General features: G+C 47.4%; 1 protein-coding gene across 1 annotated transcript in view; it reads right to left on the bottom strand.

Annotated features, from left to right (window-relative positions):
- Positions 1–548: 548 nt before the first annotated feature.
- tle2a (TLE family member 2, transcriptional corepressor a) overlaps positions 549–21,735 on the bottom strand; it is a 54,665-nt gene continuing 33,478 nt past the window's right edge. Inside the window, exons 5-26 of the mRNA XM_008295313.1 lie at positions 20,815–20,919; positions 20,081–20,294; positions 19,643–19,659; positions 17,436–17,531; positions 16,931–16,975; positions 15,531–15,692; positions 15,018–15,144; positions 13,499–13,698; positions 13,088–13,167; positions 12,127–12,376; positions 9,505–9,600; positions 9,000–9,044; positions 7,600–7,761; positions 7,087–7,213; positions 5,568–5,767; positions 5,157–5,236; positions 4,196–4,445; positions 3,739–3,986; positions 2,317–2,464; positions 1,250–1,400; positions 960–1,036; positions 549–730 (exon numbers count right to left, since the gene is read on the bottom strand). Coding sequence (XP_008293535.1) covers positions 623–730; positions 960–1,036; positions 1,250–1,400; positions 2,317–2,464; positions 3,739–3,986; positions 4,196–4,445; positions 5,157–5,236; positions 5,568–5,767; positions 7,087–7,213; positions 7,600–7,761; positions 9,000–9,044; positions 9,505–9,600; positions 12,127–12,376; positions 13,088–13,167; positions 13,499–13,698; positions 15,018–15,144; positions 15,531–15,692; positions 16,931–16,975; positions 17,436–17,531; positions 19,643–19,659; positions 20,081–20,294; positions 20,815–20,919 — 2,988 coding nt within the window. The 3' untranslated portion in view covers positions 549–622. The remainder of the gene's footprint in view (positions 731–959; positions 1,037–1,249; positions 1,401–2,316; positions 2,465–3,738; positions 3,987–4,195; positions 4,446–5,156; positions 5,237–5,567; positions 5,768–7,086; positions 7,214–7,599; positions 7,762–8,999; positions 9,045–9,504; positions 9,601–12,126; positions 12,377–13,087; positions 13,168–13,498; positions 13,699–15,017; positions 15,145–15,530; positions 15,693–16,930; positions 16,976–17,435; positions 17,532–19,642; positions 19,660–20,080; positions 20,295–20,814; positions 20,920–21,735) is intronic.

Below are 21,735 nucleotides of genomic sequence, written 5' to 3'. Positions count from 1 at the left end.
CGCCATCTGCCACGCATCTGCTGCCCCGAGGAGGGAGCAGCCTCCTCGTGCTGCGGACTGAGCTGGACCAGACCGGGCCGAAGCGGGCCAAGCTGACTCAGGCTTGGACTTCATACACAGCACAGAATATGGACCGTATTTTTCCATTTAAAGTTTTCCAGCCCTCCCTGAACCCTCCCCGGCGCCTCCCCCGCCCCCCCAACGCGGTCCGACTGTTTTGCGAAAAATTCAAAGGCTAAAAAAATAAGTTTTTTTTTTCTTTTCTTTTTTTTTTGCTAATTTCTTGTTCACTACAGAGGTTTCATTTTGTTAAAAAAAAAAAAAGGAACATAAAAACAGGAACAAAAAACAAAAGTTCTTTGGAGGAATCCCACGATGCGCAGCTACACACTAACCAGCGTTCTCAGAGCATTAAATCAAAGTTTTCCAGAGATGTGACTTTTCCTCGCTTCTCTTCTCGCTTTGCTTCCACAAACGTAAACGAAACAACAAAGTACAAGTTGAGTGTCTCTTGCTTTCCACGCCGCCGACGCTCTGTACAGTCATTGGTTGCAGGAGTGGAGCCGTGACTCCGCCCCCTGATTATTGGTTGTTGTTGTTGTTGTTTTAAGCCAATCAGAGTTCAGTAGATGACTTCGTAGACTGTAGCTTTCTTGTCCCCGGAGCCGGTGACGATGAACTGGTCGTCGGGGGAGATGTCGCAGCTGAGCACTGACGAGGACTCCTTCGACTGAACGCAGAGAGACAGAAGAAGCAGATCAGCCACTAATGAATCACAGTTTTGTGCAAATGCAGAACAGAATTTATTTGTGTCCCAGAATAACCCTCTGATATTTAAACAGGAAGATAAAAAAAGCTGGAAACGCTTGGACGTGTTTCAGCTTCGTCAACACATTTCTCTGTTATTTTTAAAAACTCTCCGTTGAGATTGTCGTGCGCGAAACTCTCAGAAGGTCTACCTGGAATATGCTGGATCCGTACGGCGTCCGCCACGCATTCAGGAGGTTATCTTTGCCCGTGCTCACGAACCATTTACCTACAGGACAAAACACACACAGCCATCAGCAGATAAAGCCTCAGGGGAGGTGAGATATGGAGAAGGCTGAGAGGACGCTCTGCTTTTGTAAAGGAGGAGGGAAGAGAGCGTCTCTGAATAATGAGAGAAAGCAGAAGATTTGTTCTGCCTCCCTGTGATTAAACAGCCTCAGGTGCCGGTGACGCAACCAAACCATCAATCTGGCCAACGTACCGCAGTAGGCGAACTTGAGCGAGAGGACGCAGCTCTCGTGGAGGTGCAGCTGGTACTTGTCGGGTTTGGAGACGTGCAGGACCTCCACGTTGCTGCTCTCCATCCCCACGGCCAGCCACTCGCCCGTCGGACAGTAGCCCAGAGAGAAGATCTGGAGACGGAGAGGGTTAGAGATCATCAGACCAATGCTCGTTACTCCAGACTGCAAGATCAGGAGTTTGGGCAACAACAAGAAGAAGAAGGTGTGCTAGAATAGAATAAAACAGAATCCCTGTGTTGTCACTGAGCAGTGTGCAGCATCAGTGATGTCTGTGCACTCATACAATCAGACAACAGGAGTTAAAATACAGCAAGAAATGTCCAAATATGAACATGTGCTAGAAAAGACAGTACGTGCATGTATCTATGAACATGCTGTCTGGCTTTTCTTTTAAAAGGAGCTTATGTGGTGTATGAAGAACCATAAGAACAGACGGGATGCTGCACGTTGCTGAACGTATACAGAGAAGCAGTTGGATGTAAGCGTGTAGTTTCAGTAGATAAATACCAGGGGCATCAGGTAGTCGGTGCAACAGAAAACAATCTCTAGACGTAGAAAAAGTCAGAAGTAACGGGGGATAAAGAGCAAACGCTGCATGTTTTCATTGAGCCAGTTTGCTGTTTGAGACGAGCTGCTACCATCTGGGTTTAGATCTCAGGTCAGAGGCCACAGTCCTGATAATACAGGATCAAACATTTTCCTACCAACATTCTTAATTTGTTTCTATGCTCGTTCGTGTAGCCCTGTGATAGACTGGTTACCTGTCCAGGTGAACCTGCCTTCACCCTGAGTCAGCTGGGATAGGCTCCGCCCCCCATAGTGAGGATGAAGGTGTAGAGATGATGGATGGATGGTGCGAAACGTGTATTATTATTTTTATTATTTTCCTATTAAACTTGTGGAACACAGCAGTATTGCACCGCATCAGCCTGGTCCTGGTTCTAGTGCGGTGCTGGTCCTCCATGAACCCGGTCACCTCCATCACTCTCCTCCCTGCAGAGTTCTGCTTCGTGACCTCTATACGTACCTGCGAGGTGAAGTCGTGCTGCTGCAGCTGGCGTCCCTCTCGGAGGTCCCAGCAGCGGACCGTGTTGTCCAGGCCGCCCGTCCACAGCTTGGTGCCGTCGTTGGAGATGTCGATGCAGCTCGCTCCGTCCGTGTGGCCCTGAAACTGCCTGCAGGACCAGACGAACACAACAGAACCGACTCAGAGATGCACGTTCATCTTTCCCGACTCTTCTGTCGATTGCTCCTCGCTCTCTTCAGAGATCCCCTCCAGGCATGTTTAGATGTAGAAAAATACTCTGCTTTGAATAATTTCAGATTTATGTGGTTTTTTTGCTATAAAGAAAAGTTCAGTTGCCTCCTTACGCCTCCTCCCAAACACAGGACCGGCTTTCAAACCAGCTGTGATGCTCAGAGAAACTCTGTCAGCAGATGATTCCTGTAGCGTCCAACAGCATCACTGAGCCTCCAGGACAGGGAGTGATGTTTAAAAACCAAGTGGAGGGACTTTACTGAACCGTACAGCTGCTGACACATGACGACCAACGTTTCTCCAAACATGCACGCAATCCTGTGATTTGTTTTATTTTTTTATTTAATTTTCATATTTCTCAGTGATTTGAGATCAATAAAGTGTGAAAATCAACACAGAGAAAAGTTGATTTCTGCATAAAAACTCAAAGATTTTCATCCTGAAACAGTTTAAAGACAAATCATTGTCTCACAGGAATAAACTACAGACAGCTTTAAATAAAGATGGATTTTTAAAATTTAAAAACACTTTAAGCTCTATGTTGAAACGTGTCACCTGTGTGCATCTGTCAGAGGAGACAAGCGTCCAAACTAATAATTACTGATAATATAGTAAAAATAAAAAGACTAGAAAAGCTAAACATGGGAGCTCAAAATGCTCATTTTAAAGTACATAAGGAAGTAACGGTGCCACTGATTATAGTATTTATAACCTCAGCTGGTTTACAAGTTGCAGAATTTAAATGTGGATGTATTATTTGAACATTTCATAAAAATGTAAAAAATAAAATAAACTGAGAAAAACACCATCAATCACACGTAGTCTCCTGATTGGCTGCTGTGGCAGCGACACGCCAGGTGAGAGCTAAACGTGAACACGCTGCGTGGCTCCTCACAGACCGACCAGGATAAAGACTGTAATCCTGCACACAGCTCCGTCTCTGTGACTCGCATAAAAACACAGCATGCCCTATAAACTCACACCTCCAGTCTTTCCTTCTCTCGTCTCCTTTATGGCTCGACAGTGCAGATTGTAAAAATTTCTGAAATTGCACCCATTTCCTGCTTCCCTCTTCCCTCTCTGCTCATTTCCCACTCCATAACTTCTTCCATCAGTCGCTCCTCTTCCCCAAACTTGCTCAAAAACTAATCTTCCACCTGCCCTCCTCGTGTGGAGTGAAACGATTCTCACCTGACCAGCGTCTGGTTGTGGAGGTCCCAGACCACGATGTTGCCGTCGCTGCAGCAGGAGAAGCAGACCTTGTTGTCGGGGGAGATGGCCAGAGCGTAGCAGGCGGGAGCGGACGACGTCAGCTCCGCCTTGATGCGGGGAGTCGGCGTGGCCAGATCCCAGATCGACAGCGTGCTGGCCTCTCCGCCGACAATCAAGGTTCGCCCGTCGGAGAGCAGCTTACAGGAGCGGATGTAGTTATCCCTGTTCTGGTTGGACACAGTGAAGCACATTTAGAGGCACTCATACATCCTGCAGGGCGGCGCCACTGACACGGCGAGCTGCTACAGCCTCATCACAGCCACAAATACAGATGCTGGCTGGAGGACTAAAGGTGATTCATCATCCAGAGTGTTTCTAGAGCGTCGGTTTTTGTAGTAAAGCAAACACTGGACACAACATTAGATGTGAGTCTCACCAGACAGTCCAGCTGGGCCATGGGGCTCTTGCTGCCCGGCTGGCTGATGTCCCACACCTTGACGCAGCCTTTGCCTCCGGTGTAGACGTGGCGCGTGGAGGTGCTGATGGTGACGGCGCACACCACCTCCCCGTGGCTCAGGGTGTGGATCTGCCGGGCGTGACGGGGGATCCCCGGACCCAGCAGGGCGTCGGGGGGAAAGGGCACCGGCTGCATCTGTCCGTCGGCGCTCACATGGAAGGAGTAGGCGCTAAAGAGGAGACGGAGGGACGGACGTTAGCGTCTGTCTGATCAGACACAGAGCAGGAGCACACATCTGATTATTGGGCTTTTTGGCAAACAAGACAAACAATGAGCAACATTTAAGATGAAAACATTTGATGTGAAAGAACACAGAAGCGACTTTCTTCTGCTTTTCCTGCGTGTCCTGTAATCCAGGTGTGCAGCTCCAGCTGTTGGAGAACATCTCCGTGTCGGCATGTTCCCCGTCCTCCTGACTCATCTGTTCAACTCCAGATTTGCCAGAAATACTTTTTATTTTGGAGTGACTAAACCTAACATTTACTAATGACGTCCTGAAAACACTGTATGTGACTAGTTGAGTCAGTTGAAGCCGTCTCATTCCTCTGCAGACAAACACCAGCAGTAAAGTACAGCAGAGCCGGCACATGGCCAACAATTATTATAAAAATCCTGTTCAAACGCTGGAGGGATGAACTCTCTTTAAGTTTCTTGTTGTACGATCACAGGCTGCCTGATTCACAGAAGAACCACAGCGCTGTGGATTCTGACTAAAAAAAAAGTTCAGGAAGCTTGAAATTAAAGCCCCCCCCATAAATCTTCATCTTTCTGCTCTCTGCTGGTGTTGTAAGTGAAATCTGAGGAGAAGCTGAGCTTGTGAGAGCAGCTAATAGTAAGCAGGTGAAGATGTGAGTGATAGCAGCAGGAAGAGGAAACTCACGGCTTCCCGGAGGCGGCTGACTGCAGGCTGGCAGGCAGCCCAGGGACCCTCATATGTGGGTGTGGAGACTCGTAGCCCACCTGGAAGAAGGAGAAAGACGCCGTAAGAATAAAAAAAACACTCGAGGAAACACTGACATGAAATACAGGGTTTGAATCATTAAAGTAGGCGACACACACAGACAGCATCAGATGAAAGATCCGAATAAAATGAGATCGTATAAAAGCAAAGGGAGACTTGTGGAGAGCCAAGGTCATAGATTCTTACCGATAAATGACAATGCAGCTGCTCTGCCTCCACCCTGCTCTCTGTTCCATATATATCCTCTCTTTCTGCCCTCTGACGGCTTTATATGCTGAGCTATTGCATGTGACAGTGACACTGGGAAGACAAATTATCTGCAGAGCTCACCACAGGGGACCGGCCGTAGCCTGCAGCAGCTGCCGCCGCCGCCGCCGCCGCCGCTCCGTTCATCTGCGGGGACACCAAGTGGAGGCCGGCGCCGTAGCCCGCCGCCCCGGGCAGGTCCCCGTTCACCCCTGGAGGGGGCAGGCCGAACGCCCCCGGAGGGTAGGCTCCCTGCACCGCCAGGGGGTTCCTCAGACCCAGAGCTGGAGGCAGGTAGGAGCGACAGAGGGTTAATGTGCTTTGAATTATTGAAGTGAACAAATTAGAGATCGAGGCAACAACACAGTTCATCAGTGACTGGAGAGCTTCATATAGGATTTGAGGCCAGAGTCAGATCGGTTTTATTACGGCGCTCCCTCTGCAGACAGCTGTGACTGACAGGCTGAGAACAAGCTGCAACAAAAGGCAGCAACCCGCTGCAGCAACTCAGACCACTACTGACCCCTGCTGGCCGCCCTGGCTTCCTGCAGCGAGACCACACGTGCACATAAATCTATATATTCCGCCGCCGCGTGTACGCTGGTGTACGCATGCATGCATAATGGCTGTGAAAGCGGAGCGGGGGCCTAACAGGTGATGTGAGGAAGACAGAAAAAAAAAAAGAGAAAGCGATACAGTGGAATAGATGGAGGCTCATTACGAAGCAGCTCACAGTCACAGTCCATCACCTCTCCTAATCTTTCCATTTAAAAAGTGAGGCGCGCTGAATATTTTTGCCCACAGCTGCTTATTAAGTCCAGATGGTGGTCGGTGGTGGGGAGCTGGCTGACACTCATACCAACTACTGCGGCCCGGCGCTGATAGAATCACTTCATGTACCGAAGCCAGGACCGGCTGAAAAACAATTAAAACACATCTCTGCAAATACAGATGTTTTAATTGATCCTCTGTGCTCCTGAGAGAAGAGCTCCACGAATCTGGCTTTTGGTCTCCTGAGGAGACGTTTTGTTACGTGGACAAGATTTCCAGTTTCGCTTCACATCAACTGCGGCTTTCTGGAGTCCGATGATGTGTTCTGGCACCGAGTCAAGTCACATTTATTTACATGAGGCGCGTTTAAAACAACAGGAGTGGAGCTGAAATACAAACGGCAGCTCATAAGACACAAACACAAGAAAATAAAGAGGAACAGAAGATGCAGCACAACAGAAGATCACGTCGGGGTGTCAGGCTCGGCTTGGATGGAAAGCCAACCAGAGGAGGTGGATGTTCAGTTTCTAAAGTCTCAGCGGTTCTCACATGAAAAGCCAAAGTGCTCCAGAGATTAGGAGCAGCTACGGCGAAGGTCATTCCTGTGTCAGGATTGTGGAACATGTGAAGCGTTGGGCTGGTTGGTCTCTAACGTGGGTATGAACATGTGACGCGTTCTGCTAAATGAGGAGGCGGCGGCTCATTTACAACCTTTAAACAAACAATAGAATCATCCAGGAGCCGGCACGAAGCCAGAGGAGAGAGGCTACCACAGGAACTATCAGATGATCTGTTCTTCAGGGAGCTAAGGCGAGCTCGTGGACGTTCTTACCGAGGGGGTCGACGCCCGGCTTGCCCGGCACCGGTCTGAACTGTGGAGGTCCGCTTGGTCCTGGTGTGTTGGACTCCTGAGACATCGGGGTCCCCGGCTTCATACCTGGAGTGCTGGACTTCTCCCTCTGTTAGAAAATAAAGAAAACTCCAGTAAACAAACGGGCCGTCTTTGGTATTCGATGTGTGGAGTGACGTAGTGAAGGACAGAGCCGGTCAGGGAGAGGACGAGAAGAAAAATGGCAAGAAAATAAAAAAAAGGAAAAGACAGTGAGACTGAAGGCAGATGGGACCTGAAGCAGCCCTGTGGGACGTCACCAGGCTGACTGTGTGGGATGTTGACTATCCCACATAATAACTCAAAGACAAACTGTTGACCCTGAACAAAGCAGCGAGTGCTGACAGACGTCCTACGCTGAAGCACACCGTGTCTGCATATGTGAAGCAAACATTAAAGACAGCCATGAAAATACGTCCGTGTCCAACAGCCGGATAAACAGTAATTTATGAGCACCTGTGGGGGATCTTTGCCACGAGACGGGGAGGTGGCGCTGCTGGACGAGGCCAGCGAGGTGGGGCTGGCCTGCGGAGGACCTTCCTTACGGGACGGAGGCATCTTGTCCAAACCGTTCTCCCTGGACGAGTAGGACTGAACGCTGCGGGGGGACGACGGGTCCTGAATGTAAAAACACAGACCAGGTTATCAGCAAAGACAGAAGAAAAAGAAGAAGTGATATCTGTCTCATCATTACTCTGCTGAACATGTTCCATGATGGTGACCTTAAAGGTTTGTGTTCATAAAAGAAAAAAGTGACGAAATTATCACAGAAAAAAGTTTTGTTTTTACATTTATGGAGAAAAACAGGCCTCCAGTGTTCTCCAGAGTGAATTATGGGAGTGAAGATCCACAAGCCTGCTCGCATCTATGCCAAAGTCTGTCTGAACCAACCTGAGGTATAAACTCTAGAGAGTTCAGTGACAGTTTTCTGTCATTAGAAATTCAAGTTTTACACTAAACTCAGTCGGCCAAAGCTTCACAGAGCCTCATGCTGCAGAACAGAACCGGTCCAGTTACATTCAGGCTCAATCTTCAAGCTTTTGCTGATAAAACGTCGTCACTTGACTTGTATGAAACTCAGTCATAATCACAGCATTAACATGTGAGCTACACTTTGTGAGCGACTTCGTCCTCGAAGCGCCAAAGTCGAGTTCAACAGTTCAGCATTTGTGCCAAACTGAAGAAAGTCCGTCCAGGCGTCGGGCAGATGACACGAATGTTCTGGACTAACTCCGGCTGTCGTAGATGTTCTCTCCATCACTTCTATTACAAACAGACTCATGTTGAGCCTCAACCAGAGGAACAAATTCAGGTCAAAAGTCTTCATCGGTGTTCTCAGGGGAACCTGACAGACCTGAAAAACAGCCTCTAGCTGCTGCTTTAGTTAATTTATTCCAAACTAGACGTAACAGGAACCGGTGGAGTGTCTGCAGCCTACATGTGAAAGCTCTCGTCAGCGGGTCAGCTCACCTTGTGCACAACACACACTTATGCATTCATTAGACTGACAAAGACAACATTTCTCCTTTAAAAAGCACCTGATTTATTTCCCTTTGTTAATCTTCCAACCTCGCTGTCTGCACTCATTCAAACAGAATAAAACTCAGTCGTCACGTCGGCAGCTTTACACCGACGTGTTTTAAAGACGTCCACTTGAACCGCGGTCCGGCTCGCGTTCCTTTGAGCTCTGCGGTGGTGTGCTGCTAAATGAGTGCAGGTAGACTCAGGTGGAGGACGGAGGGAGGGGATTACCGCTATTATTACTATTCATATGGTCCTGCTGGGTATGTTTACATGATGTATGCAGATAAAAGCGGTCAAGTGAGGCAAACGGAGGCCGGCGGCCGCCTACTAACCTCATCCACCACCAAATTATCATCACTCTTATCCGCATCGCTGCCCTGCGAGAGAAAGAGGGAGAAGGTGAGATGAGATATTGCTGCTCTGCGCTCTGATGTATGCAGATTACCTGCAGAACAAGTCATGCACCAAGAAGCGTCTGCGTGCAACTTAACATACATGAAAAATGCTTCTATCTGGAAATGTTATTACTCCAGATGGTTGGAAGTGCAGGAAACACGGAGAACAAACAGTGCAATCCTCTGGTTTTTTGTATTTCAGGTCGAATAGACGTCAATAATTCTGAATTAAATAAGTATGCAACATTAAGTTATCTTGGACTAAAGCTTAAATCTTACAAGAATGAACACATCGAATCCTGCACAGTAACTCAAACAGCAGAAACTGTTTGAAACGCCGGCCTGCCGGTCTGCCACTGGGCTCATCTGAGGACCGGCAGAGTTGGGTGAAACTTTCCTCCAGTTACTCAAACATTTAAGAGCGTTATGAAAGCGTCCTCACATAGTCTGTCATGAACTCCTTCTCATCAGCTTTCCTCTTCTTGCCGTTGCTGAGGTAGTCTGCCTGCCGACCCTTATCCCCATTGGACAGAGAGCTCTGCAGAGAGAGAGAGAGCAGAGCGGTGAGGCAAGGAGCAGAGGGGAGGTGTGCACGAGGGCACAAAGACGAGGAGGAGGAGGAGATGAAGGTGGGAAGGACGGACGAGTGGAGGGAGAAAGGGCGTGAGGGCCGAGAGGAAGGAAGAGGGTGATAATGAGGTGAGAGGGACTGCATAAATCATGCCAGGCTCATAAGCTGCTGCAGAGATGAATGTGAAAGAATAGCACGCTGCATCGATCGGCTGCTTGGCGCAGGACTGAGAGGAAGAAAGAGAATCCTTCAAGTTTTTCTTTAAAGCGGCAGAAAAGACTGCCGAGAATGCTTTTGGCATTGATGGAGATTTTTATTTTTTTTCCCCCCACAAGTACCGTCGCAGTTCTATGGCGCTGAGATCTAAACGGTTCTCATACCGGTTCAAGTATCAGTGAGTGATCCTGGTTTTAGAAAATGCCAAACATGAAGCGAGATGCTACTTTTATAGAACAGAATTTAAAACCAGAGGGGGGAACAAATCAAAGCTGACTAAACCTGTGTTCTGTAAAGCGCCTGCAGCTCGCAGCGTAAAGACATAAACAGGCCGTAAAAGGTGGAAGAACACCAGCTGGTCTGTTTGTTTGCTAAATAACACACACAATAAGGTAAAGTTTACTCATGGCAACATGCAGAGAGTGCACGACGACGCAAGTTCAACAAAGCCAGGCTTTCTTTGTGTTAAATGGATTAACAAAACCTAAACTTTCTAACAGAGACTTTGTGTCACATCGGTGGATTTGAACTTTCTTTTTTTAAAAGTAATTTTTTTGGGTTTATTAAATAGAGAGAGAGACAGGAGAAAGACCTGCAGCAAAGGGCCATGAGTGGGATTTGAACTCATGACCTCCACATCAGGACTGTCGCCCTGCACCTGGGACACCAGCTCAACCAGGTGAGCTATAGCGGCGGCCCAATATCAGCTTTCTTTTTAACCAGATTTATTCATCAGACTCTGCGTTCGTTCTGATTAAAGTTGGAGTTTGATGCATTATTTAACCCTTTCGTTGCACCAAACAGACGGTTTCCTGCTGACTGTCGTCATGACGAAGTGCTGCTGCTGCAAATGATGCCAGAAAGAAGCGCTGATAGAAAACCGTCCCCATAAGTTAAAATAATTATTTGATCCCTCAGTTCAGTCTTAATGCAGCTGCTGATATTTTACACGACAGCTGCGTTTCGTTCTGACGCTGTCCAGTAACCAAGGATACGTAGAAATCGCTGAAGTTTGTGGCCGAATCAAAGTGAATTTAACGTTATTGATTAAATATTCTCTGTGATAAATACCAATAGACTCATCAGTTTTCCATCCTGTGTTCTATGAGCTGCAGCACCGACAGCAGGAAGCAGAATCAGGACCAAGAATCCAAACTTATTGATGTTCTTCCTTCATCACCAGCACCGAGGTTCATACGACGATGTGACATGTAGAAGTTTGTGATTCTGTAACTGCTCGGCTTCCTTCATTAAAATGACTTTTGTACAACTTATTAGGTTTATAGATTTAAATTCTGAGCAGACCGTCCTGTGTAGCATCGGTTACCATGGTGATCTAGCAGAATAACTTAGGCTAAGCTAACCTGCTAATCCTGCTTCGTGATGCTCGCCTCAGGAAAACGTAACCATAAGTAAGTAAACAATAAAACATCAACACAGACCAACGACGGATAATAAAGGTTCTTATAACCATCAGGTAATGAAAGCTCATTTACTCTGATGAAAATATACCTGTTTTAGAGAAATCACTATTTTCCCACTAATTTCTTCGGAAAATCTCAGAAATTACTAAAATAAAGTGTCACTATGTTTTTACCATCCACACATTTCCCCTTTGTGGCTGTTCACCAAACACCTATAAAACAAAGCATCACCAGAAAACAGCTAAAACCTGGAAACATCTAGATTCTGACATTTTTAGTTAAAAATAAACATTAAAAACATTAAAAACATAACTCCTCTGTGCAGCCTCTGAGGAGTCGATTCCCGTATTCGACACTGAATTTGCCTACAATTGAACAAAAGCTGGACAGGTGTGATTGTACCCGACACAGGTGACGGTGTAGTAATTTGTACTTACTGGTCCTGCTTCACGGTCTGTTTATTCCAGGCAGGAGCACATCCAGGTACCAGGCGACGGGACAGCAAACGCAGAGGAGGACACACACACACAGGAAAACACACAAATGCAAGATTATCTGCCATCACTTTACATCACTCTGCAGCTGATGACTCAGTGGAAAAATATCCCTGAGGAGTGTTATTATCAGCAGCACTCCGGTGCCCTGCCAAAATTCCAAAGCAAAACCAATCATCAGAAGCCATCGAGCCAAGCTTTGGTGTTTACTCTACTCCTACTCCAGCGAGATGTTTTCATCTTCCAAAACGCAGTCCAACTCTTGTCCCGGCCCTAAACTCATCTCGGCTTTTACACTTTTCTTTTTTTTTTTTTTGCTTTGAGAGACGCAAACTGCATCAAAAAAAAAAAAANCTCACCAGACAGTCCAGCTGGGCCATGGGGCTCTTGCTGCCCGGCTGGCTGATGTCCCACACCTTGACGCAGCCTTTGCCTCCGGTGTAGACGTGGCGCGTGGAGGTGCTGATGGTGACGGCGCACACCACCTCCCCGTGGCTCAGGGTGTGGATCTGCCGGGCGTGACGGGGGATCCCCGGACCCAGCAGGGCGTCGGGGGGAAAGGGCACCGGCTGCATCTGTCCGTCGGCGCTCACATGGAAGGAGTAGGCGCTAAAGAGGAGACGGAGGGAAGGACGTTAGCGTCTGTCTGATCAGACACAGAGCAGGAGCACACATCTGATTATTGGGCTTTTTGGCAAACAAGACAAACAATGAGCAACATTTAAGATGAAAACATTTGATGTGAAAGAACACAGAAGCGACTTTCTTCTGCTTTTCCTGCGTGTCCTGTAATCCAGGTGTGCAGCTCCAGCTGTTGGAGAACATCTCCGTGTCGGCATGTTCCCCGTCCTCCTGACTCATCTGTTCAACTCCAGATTTGCCAGAAATACTTTTTATTTTGGAGTGACTAAACCTAACATTTACTAATGACGTCCTGAAAACACTGTATGTGACTAGTTGAGTCAGTTGAAGCCGTCTCATTCCTCTGCAGACAAACACCAGCAGTAAAGTACAGCAGAGCCGGCACATGGCCAACAATTATTATAAAAATCCTGTTCAAACGCTGGAGGGATGAACTCTCTTTAAGTTTCTTGTTGTACGATCACAGGCTGCCTGATTCACAGAAGAACCACAGCGCTGTGGATTCTGACTAAAAAAAAAGTTCAGGAAGCTTGAAATTAAAGCCCCCCCCATAAATCTTCATCTTTCTGCTCTCTGCTGGTGTTGTAAGTGAAATCTGAGGAGAAGCTGAGCTTGTGAGAGCAGCTAATAGTAAGCAGGTGAAGATGTGAGTGATAGCAGCAGGAAGAGGAAACTCACGGCTTCCCGGAGGCGGCTGACTGCAGGCTGGCAGGCAGCCCAGGGACCCTCATATGTGGGTGTGGAGACTCGTAGCCCACCTGGAAGAAGGAGAAAGACGCCGTAAGAATAAAAAAAACACTCGAGGAAACACTGACATGAAATACAGGGTTTGAATCATTAAAGTAGGCGACACACACAGACAGCATCAGATGAAAGATCCGAATAAAATGAGATCGTATAAAAGCAAAGGGAGACTTGTGGAGAGCCAAGGTCATAGATTCTTACCGATAAATGACAATGCAGCTGCTCTGCCTCCACCCTGCTCTCTGTTCCATATATATCCTCTCTTTCTGCCCTCTGACGGCTTTATATGCTGAGCTATTGCATGTGACAGTGACACTGGGAAGACAAATTATCTGCAGAGCTCACCACAGGGGACCGGCCGTAGCCTGCAGCAGCTGCCGCCGCCGCCGCCGCCGCCGCTCCGTTCATCTGCGGGGACACCAAGTGGAGGCCGGCGCCGTAGCCCGCCGCCCCGGGCAGGTCCCCGTTCACCCCTGGAGGGGGCAGGCCGAACGCCCCCGGAGGGTAGGCTCCCTGCACCGCCAGGGGGTTCCTCAGACCCAGAGCTGGAGGCAGGTAGGAGCGACAGAGGGTTAATGTGCTTTGAATTATTGAAGTGAACAAATTAGAGATCGAGGCAACAACACAGTTCATCAGTGACTGGAGAGCTTCATATAGGATTTGAGGCCAGAGTCAGATCGGTTTTATTACGGCGCTCCCTCTGCAGACAGCTGTGACTGACAGGCTGAGAACAAGCTGCAACAAAAGGCAGCAACCCGCTGCAGCAACTCAGACCACTACTGACCCCTGCTGGCCGCCCTGGCTTCCTGCAGCGAGACCACACGTGCACATAAATCTATATATTCCGCCGCCGCGTGTACGCTGGTGTACGCATGCATGCATAATGGCTGTGAAAGCGGAGCGGGGGCCTAACAGGTGATGTGAGGAAGACAGAAAAAAAAAAAGAGAAAGCGATACAGTGGAATAGATGGAGGCTCATTACGAAGCAGCTCACAGTCACAGTCCATCACCTCTCCTAATCTTTCCATTTAAAAAGTGAGGCGCGCTGAATATTTTTGCCCACAGCTGCTTATTAAGTCCAGATGGTGGTCGGTGGTGGGGAGCTGGCTGACACTCATACCAACTACTGCGGCCCGGCGCTGATAGAATCACTTCATGTACCGAAGCCAGGACCGGCTGAAAAACAATTAAAACACATCTCTGCAAATACAGATGTTTTAATTGATCCTCTGTGCTCCTGAGAGAAGAGCTCCACGAATCTGGCTTTTGGTCTCCTGAGGAGACGTTTTGTTACGTGGACAAGATTTCCAGTTTCGCTTCACATCAACTGCGGCTTTCTGGAGTCCGATGATGTGTTCTGGCACCGAGTCAAGTCACATTTATTTACATGAGGCGCGTTTAAAACAACAGGAGTGGAGCTGAAATACAAACGGCAGCTCATAAGACACAAACACAAGAAAATAAAGAGGAACAGAAGATGCAGCACAACAGAAGATCACGTCGGGGTGTCAGGCTCGGCTTGGATGGAAAGCCAACCAGAGGAGGTGGATGTTCAGTTTCTAAAGTCTCAGCGGTTCTCACATGAAAAGCCAAAGTGCTCCAGAGATTAGGAGCAGCTACGGCGAAGGTCATTCCTGTGTCAGGATTGTGGAACATGTGAAGCGTTGGGCTGGTTGGTCTCTAACGTGGGTATGAACATGTGACGCGTTCTGCTAAATGAGGAGGCGGCGGCTCATTTACAACCTTTAAACAAACAATAGAATCATCCAGGAGCCGGCACGAAGCCAGAGGAGAGAGGCTACCACAGGAACTATCAGATGATCTGTTCTTCAGGGAGCTAAGGCGAGCTCGTGGACGTTCTTACCGAGGGGGTCGACGCCCGGCTTGCCCGGCACCGGTCTGAACTGTGGAGGTCCGCTTGGTCCTGGTGTGTTGGACTCCTGAGACATCGGGGTCCCCGGCTTCATACCTGGAGTGCTGGACTTCTCCCTCTGTTAGAAAATAAAGAAAACTCCAGTAAACAAACGGGCCGTCTTTGGTATTCGATGTGTGGAGTGACGTAGTGAAGGACAGAGCCGGTCAGGGAGAGGACGAGAAGAAAAATGGCAAGAAAATAAAAAAAAGGAAAAGACAGTGAGACTGAAGGCAGATGGGACCTGAAGCAGCCCTGTGGGACGTCACCAGGCTGACTGTGTGGGATGTTGACTATCCCACATAATAACTCAAAGACAAACTGTTGACCCTGAACAAAGCAGCGAGTGCTGACAGACGTCCTACGCTGAAGCACACCGTGTCTGCATATGTGAAGCAAACATTAAAGACAGCCATGAAAATACGTCCGTGTCCAACAGCCGGATAAACAGTAATTTATGAGCACCTGTGGGGGATCTTTGCCACGAGACGGGGAGGTGGCGCTGCTGGACGAGGCCAGCGAGGTGGGGCTGGCCTGCGGAGGACCTTCCTTACGGGACGGAGGCATCTTGTCCAAACCGTTCTCCCTGGACGAGTAGGACTGAACGCTGCGGGGGGACGACGGGTCCTGAATGTAAAAACACAGACCAGGTTATCAGCAAAGACAGAAGAAAAAGAAGAAGTGATATCTGTCTCATCATTACTCTGCTGAACATGTTCCATGATGGTGACCTTAAAGGTTTGTGTTCATAAAAGAAAAAAGTGACGAAATTATCACAGAAAAAAGTTTTGTTTTTACATTTATGGAGAAAAACAGGCCTCCAGTGTTCTCCAGAGTGAATTATGGGAGTGAAGATCCACAAGCCTGCTCGCATCTATGCCAAAGTCTGTCTGAACCAACCTGAGGTATAAACTCTAGAGAGTTCAGTGACAGTTTTCTGTCATTAGAAATTCAAGTTTTACACTAAACTCAGTCGGCCAAAGCTTCACAGAGCCTCATGCTGCAGAACAGAACCGGTCCAGTTACATTCAGGCTCAATCTTCAAGCTTTTGCTGATAAAACGTCGTCACTTGACTTGTATGAAACTCAGTCATAATCACAGCATTAACATGTGAGCTACACTTTGTGAGCGACTTCGTCCTCGAAGCGCCAAAGTCGAGTTCAACAGTTCAGCATTTGTGCCAAACTGAAGAAAGTCCGTCCAGGCGTCGGGCAGATGACACGAATGTTCTGGACTAACTCCGGCTGTCGTAGATGTTCTCTCCATCACTTCTATTACAAACAGACTCATGTTGAGCCTCAACCAGAGGAACAAATTCAGGTCAAAAGTCTTCATCGGTGTTCTCAGGGGAACCTGACAGACCTGAAAAACAGCCTCTAGCTGCTGCTTTAGTTAATTTATTCCAAACTAGACGTAACAGGAACCGGTGGAGTGTCTGCAGCCTACATGTGAAAGCTCTCGTCAGCGGGTCAGCTCACCTTGTGCACAACACACACTTATGCATTCATTAGACTGACAAAGACAACATTTCTCCTTTAAAAAGCACCTGATTTATTTCCCTTTGTTAATCTTCCAACCTCGCTGTCTGCACTCATTCAAACAGAATAAAACTCAGTCGTCACGTCGGCAGCTTTACACCGACGTGTTTTAAAGACGTCCACTTGAACCGCGGTCCGGCTCGCGTTCCTTTGAGCTCTGCGGTGGTGTGCTGCTAAATGAGTGCAGGTAGACTCAGGTGGAGGACGGAGGGAGGGGATTACCGCTATTATTACTATTCATATGGTCCTGCTGGGTATGTTTACATGATGTATGCAGATAAAAGCGGTCAAGTGAGGCAAACGGAGGCCGGCGGCCGCCTACTAACCTCATCCACCACCAAATTATCATCACTCTTATCCGCATCGCTGCCCTGCGAGAGAAAGAGGGAGAAGGTGAGATGAGATATTGCTGCTCTGCGCTCTGATGTATGCAGATTACCTGCAGAACAAGTCATGCACCAAGAAGCGTCTGCGTGCAACTTAACATACATGAAAAATGCTTCTATCTGGAAATGTTATTACTCCAGATGGTTGGAAGTGCAGGAAACACGGAGAACAAACAGTGCAATCCTCTGGTTTTTTGTATTTCAGGTCGAATAGACGTCAATAATTCTGAATTAAATAAGTATGCAACATTAAGTTATCTTGGACTAAAGCTTAAATCTTACAAGAATGAACACATCGAATCCTGCACAGTAACTCAAACAGCAGAAACTGTTTGAAACGCCGGCCTGCCGGTCTGCCACTGGGCTCATCTGAGGACCGGCAGAGTTGGGTGAAACTTTCCTCCAGTTACTCAAACATTTAAGAGCGTTATGAAAGCGTCCTCACATAGTCTGTCATGAACTCCTTCTCATCAGCTTTCCTCTTCTTGCCGTTGCTGAGGTAGTCTGCCTGCCGACCCTTATCCCCATTGGACAGAGAGCTCTGCAGAGAGAGAGAGAGCAGAGCGGTGAGGCAAGGAGCAGAGGGGAGGTGTGCACGAGGGCACAAAGACGAGGAGGAGGAGGAGATGAAGGTGGGAAGGACGGACGAGTGGAGGGAGAAAGGGCGTGAGGGCCGAGAGGAAGGAAGAGGGTGATAATGAGGTGAGAGGGACTGCATAAATCATGCCAGGCTCATAAGCTGCTGCAGAGATGAATGTGAAAGAATAGCACGCTGCATCGATCGGCTGCTTGGCGCAGGACTGAGAGGAAGAAAGAGAATCCTTCAAGTTTTTCTTTAAAGCGGCAGAAAAGACTGCCGAGAATGCTTTTGGCATTGATGGAGATTTTTATTTTTTTTCCCCCCACAAGTACCGTCGCAGTTCTATGGCGCTGAGATCTAAACGGTTCTCATACCGGTTCAAGTATCAGTGAGTGATCCTGGTTTTAGAAAATGCCAAACATGAAGCGAGATGCTACTTTTATAGAACAGAATTTAAAACCAGAGGGGGGAACAAATCAAAGCTGACTAAACCTGTGTTGTGTAAAGCGCCTGCAGCTCGCAGCGTAAAGACATAAACAGGCCGTAAAAGGTGGAAGAACACGAGCTGGTCTGTTTGTTTGCTAAACAACACACACAATAAGGTAAAGTTTACTCATGGCAACAACCAGAGGAGTGCACGGCGACGCAGGTTCAACAAAGCCAGGCTTTCTTTGTGTTAACTGGATTAACAAAACCTAAACTTTCTAACAGAGACTTTGTGTCACATCGGTGGATTTGAACTTTCTTTTTTTAAAAGTAATTTTTTTGGGTTTATTAAATAGAGAGAGAGACAGGAGAAAGACCTGCAGCAAAGGGCCATGAGTGGGATTTGAACTCATGACCTCCACATCAGGACTGTCGCCCTGCACCTGGGACACCAGCTCAACCAGGTGAGCTATAGCGGCGGCCCAATATCAGCTTTCTTTTTAACCAGATTTATTCATCAGACTCTGCGTTCGTTCTGATTAAAGTTGGAGTTTGATGCATTATTTAACCCTTTCGTTGCACCAAACAGACGGTTTCCTGCTGACTGTCGTCATGACGAAGTGCTGCTGCTGCAAATGATGCCAGAAAGAAGCGCTGATAGAAAACCGTCCCCATAAGTTAAAATAATTATTTGATCCCTCAGTTCAGTCTTAATGCAGCTGCTGATATTTTACACGACAGCTGCGTTTCGTTCTGACGCTGTCCAGTAACCAAGGATACGTGGAAATCACTGAAGTTTGTGGCCGAATCAAAGTGAATTTAACGTTATTGATTAAATATTCTCTGTGATAAATACCAATAGACTCATCAGTTTTCCATCCTGTGTTCTATGAGCTGCAGCACCGACAGCAGGAAGCAGAATCAGGACCAAGAATCCAAACTTATTGATGTTCTTCCTTCATCACCAGCACCGAGGTTCATACGACGATGTGACATGTAGAAGTTTGTGATTCTGTAACTGCTCGGCTTCCTTCATTAAAATGACTTTTGTACAACTTATTAGGTTTATAGATTTAAATTCTGAGCAGACCGTCCTGTGTAGCATCGGTTACCATGGTGATCTAGCAGAATAACTTAGGCTAAGCTAACCTGCTAATCCTGCTTCGTGATGCTCGCCTCAGGAAAACGTAACCATAAGTAAGTAAACAATAAAACATCAACACAGACCAACGACGGATAATAAAGGTTCTTATAACCATCAGGTAATGAAAGCTCATTTACTCTGATGAAAATATACCTGTTTTAGAGAAATCACTATTTTCCCACTAATTTCTTCGGAAAATCTCAGAAATTACTAAAATAAAGTGTCACTATGTTTTTACCATCCACACATTTCCCCTTTGTGGCTGTTCACCAAACACCTATAAAACAAAGCATCAGCAGAAAACAGCTAACACCTGGAAAAATCTAGATTCTGACATTTTTAGTTAAAAATAAACATTAAAAACATTAAAAACATAACTCCTCTGTGCAGCCTCTGAGGAGTCGATTCCCGTATTCGACACTGAATTTGCCTACAATTGAACAAAAGCTGGACAGGTGTGATTGTACCTGACACAGGTGACGGTGTAGTAATTTGTACTTACTGGTCCTGCTTCACGGTCTGTTTATTCCAGGCAGGAGCACATCCAGGTACCAGGCGACGGGACAGCAAACGCAGAGGAGGACACACACACACAGGAAAACACACAAATGCAAGATTATCTGCCATCACTTTACATCACTCTGCAGCTGATGACTCAGTGGAAAAATATCCCTGAGGAGTGTTATTATCAGCAGCACTCCGGTGCCCTGCCAAAATTCCAAAGCAAAACCAATCATCAGAAGCCATCGAGCCAAGCTTTGGTGTTTACTCTACTCCTACTCCAGCGAGATGTTTTCATCTTCCAAAACGCAGTCCAACTCTTGTCCCGGCCCTAAACTCATCTCGGCTTTTACACTTTTCTTTTTTTTTTTTTTGCTTTGAGAGACGCAAACTGCATCAAAAAAAAAAAAGGAGTCAAACGTGTAGAGAGCTCCTGTACCTCTGTGGTGCTCTGCGGCGGCGGCGGCGGCGGCTGCTGCCTCCAGGTGCGCTCTCTCGTCTTTGGCAGCCAGCTGGGCCCCCAGAGCCCCGGACAGGGCCAGCAGACCGGACCCTCCGCCCAGCGCCAGGCCCGGGTGGGGCAGTCCTGACGGGTGTGGGCCCACCGGCAGACCCTGGGCGTGCTGGGAGAGGTGCTGGGCCTGGAGCTGCTGCTGCACAGAGGGAAACAAGAGGAGGAAGCAGAGGAGACAGAGGAGACAGTAGAAAGAGAGATCTGGGTGACTTACAAGCACTGGAGGAGGCGGCTTCAGAGGAAGCGAATTAAGGAGAAGAAAGGAGGAAGGAAAGAAAGGGAACTAATTGCTGCGATGTGCACGAGAGGACAATGCTAAGGTCAAGGCAGTGGCTCTCTGGGAGGGAAGCTCTGCGTGTCAAACCAAAAGGATGAGAACTGAAGGGACAAACAAACTTAGTTTGCATTAAAAAAAAATAATCACACCAAAAATTTGACATTTTTGGGGCTGTTCTGGTGCCTGGTGGACACACTTTAATAAAAAAAGATCCTAAACCAATTGTTTGTGTTTTTAAAAGTCAGCTTAAGCCGTCTTTTACCAATATTAGCCAATCAGTCGGGGCGTTTTAGAGTGGGCCAATGGATGTTTGTCTTACTAAAAAGAAAAGAAAAGGAGGAAAAATAATTTTAAAAAAAATATGGGAGTATAAGGTACACACGCTATGAGGCAGAGGGGGGAGCCCACGTACCCCTATCGAAGCATTTAGCTCCCCCATGGTCACCTGTTTGGCGCGCTCCATTGCCTGGACCACCTGTTGTTGATGCTGTGGAACAAACCAAGACGTCAGTAAAGGCAGGGGGAGTCAGAGTTAAGCTAGACAAAAATAAATCCAACGTAAACTCAACTAACATTCACAATACTTCATAGTTAGCAGGAATGTCTCAACCAGATTTTAATAAATCCTGATCAGGGCATTATTTAAACAGATCAGTAACAGATCTGTAGTTTACATCACACAGGTGACATGAACTGAGTCTGTGGTAGGACACTGGAGATCTATTGGCAGCGTTATTAACCAATAATGGATTAACTGACAGCACAAATTGACCTCAGAAGACTTTTTTCCTGAGCTGATTGTGCTGATGTAGGAAACAGAGTCCAGTCTGTCTTCTCCATGAGCTCTGGCTGCAGGTCATTGAGCACCACACAAGTCTCTGTCATGGTGCTTGTCACCAGCTAAACCTCCACAACGCTCTCTGCTGCCAACATGGAACCGCCTTCAGTCTAATTGACTGAATCCATTGATCGATATGGTATTAATCGAGGCTCCACCTGGTGGAGCAACCAGGTACTACAGCTGATCTACGGTACGTTTTCTGACCTGTACATAGAGAACACTGGTTCTCAGTTTTTTGGAGCTTGTGGAGCCACAGTACACTCTGAACTCTCCACATATTTCAACAGCGTCCTCCTGGAGTTTTACAACAACATTTGAGACTGCCCAAGTCACGCTAAGGAACAACTGGGATGAAGTTTGTTTCTTAAGCTGTTCAGGTGTGAAGCACATACAACAAGGTTAATGTACTTAACTGTGTGTTGTCTAGGAAGGTGGTCTCTGATTAGGATGCTGTAATGGCAT

This window comes from Stegastes partitus, unplaced genomic scaffold (assembly GCF_000690725.1).
Source record: "Stegastes partitus isolate 25-593 unplaced genomic scaffold, Stegastes_partitus-1.0.2 Scaffold1037, whole genome shotgun sequence".
NCBI classification, from domain to species: domain Eukaryota; kingdom Metazoa; phylum Chordata; class Actinopteri; family Pomacentridae; genus Stegastes; species Stegastes partitus.
Note: the sequence above shows the minus strand (reverse complement) of the source record. Positions and strands in the feature narration are given on the sequence as shown.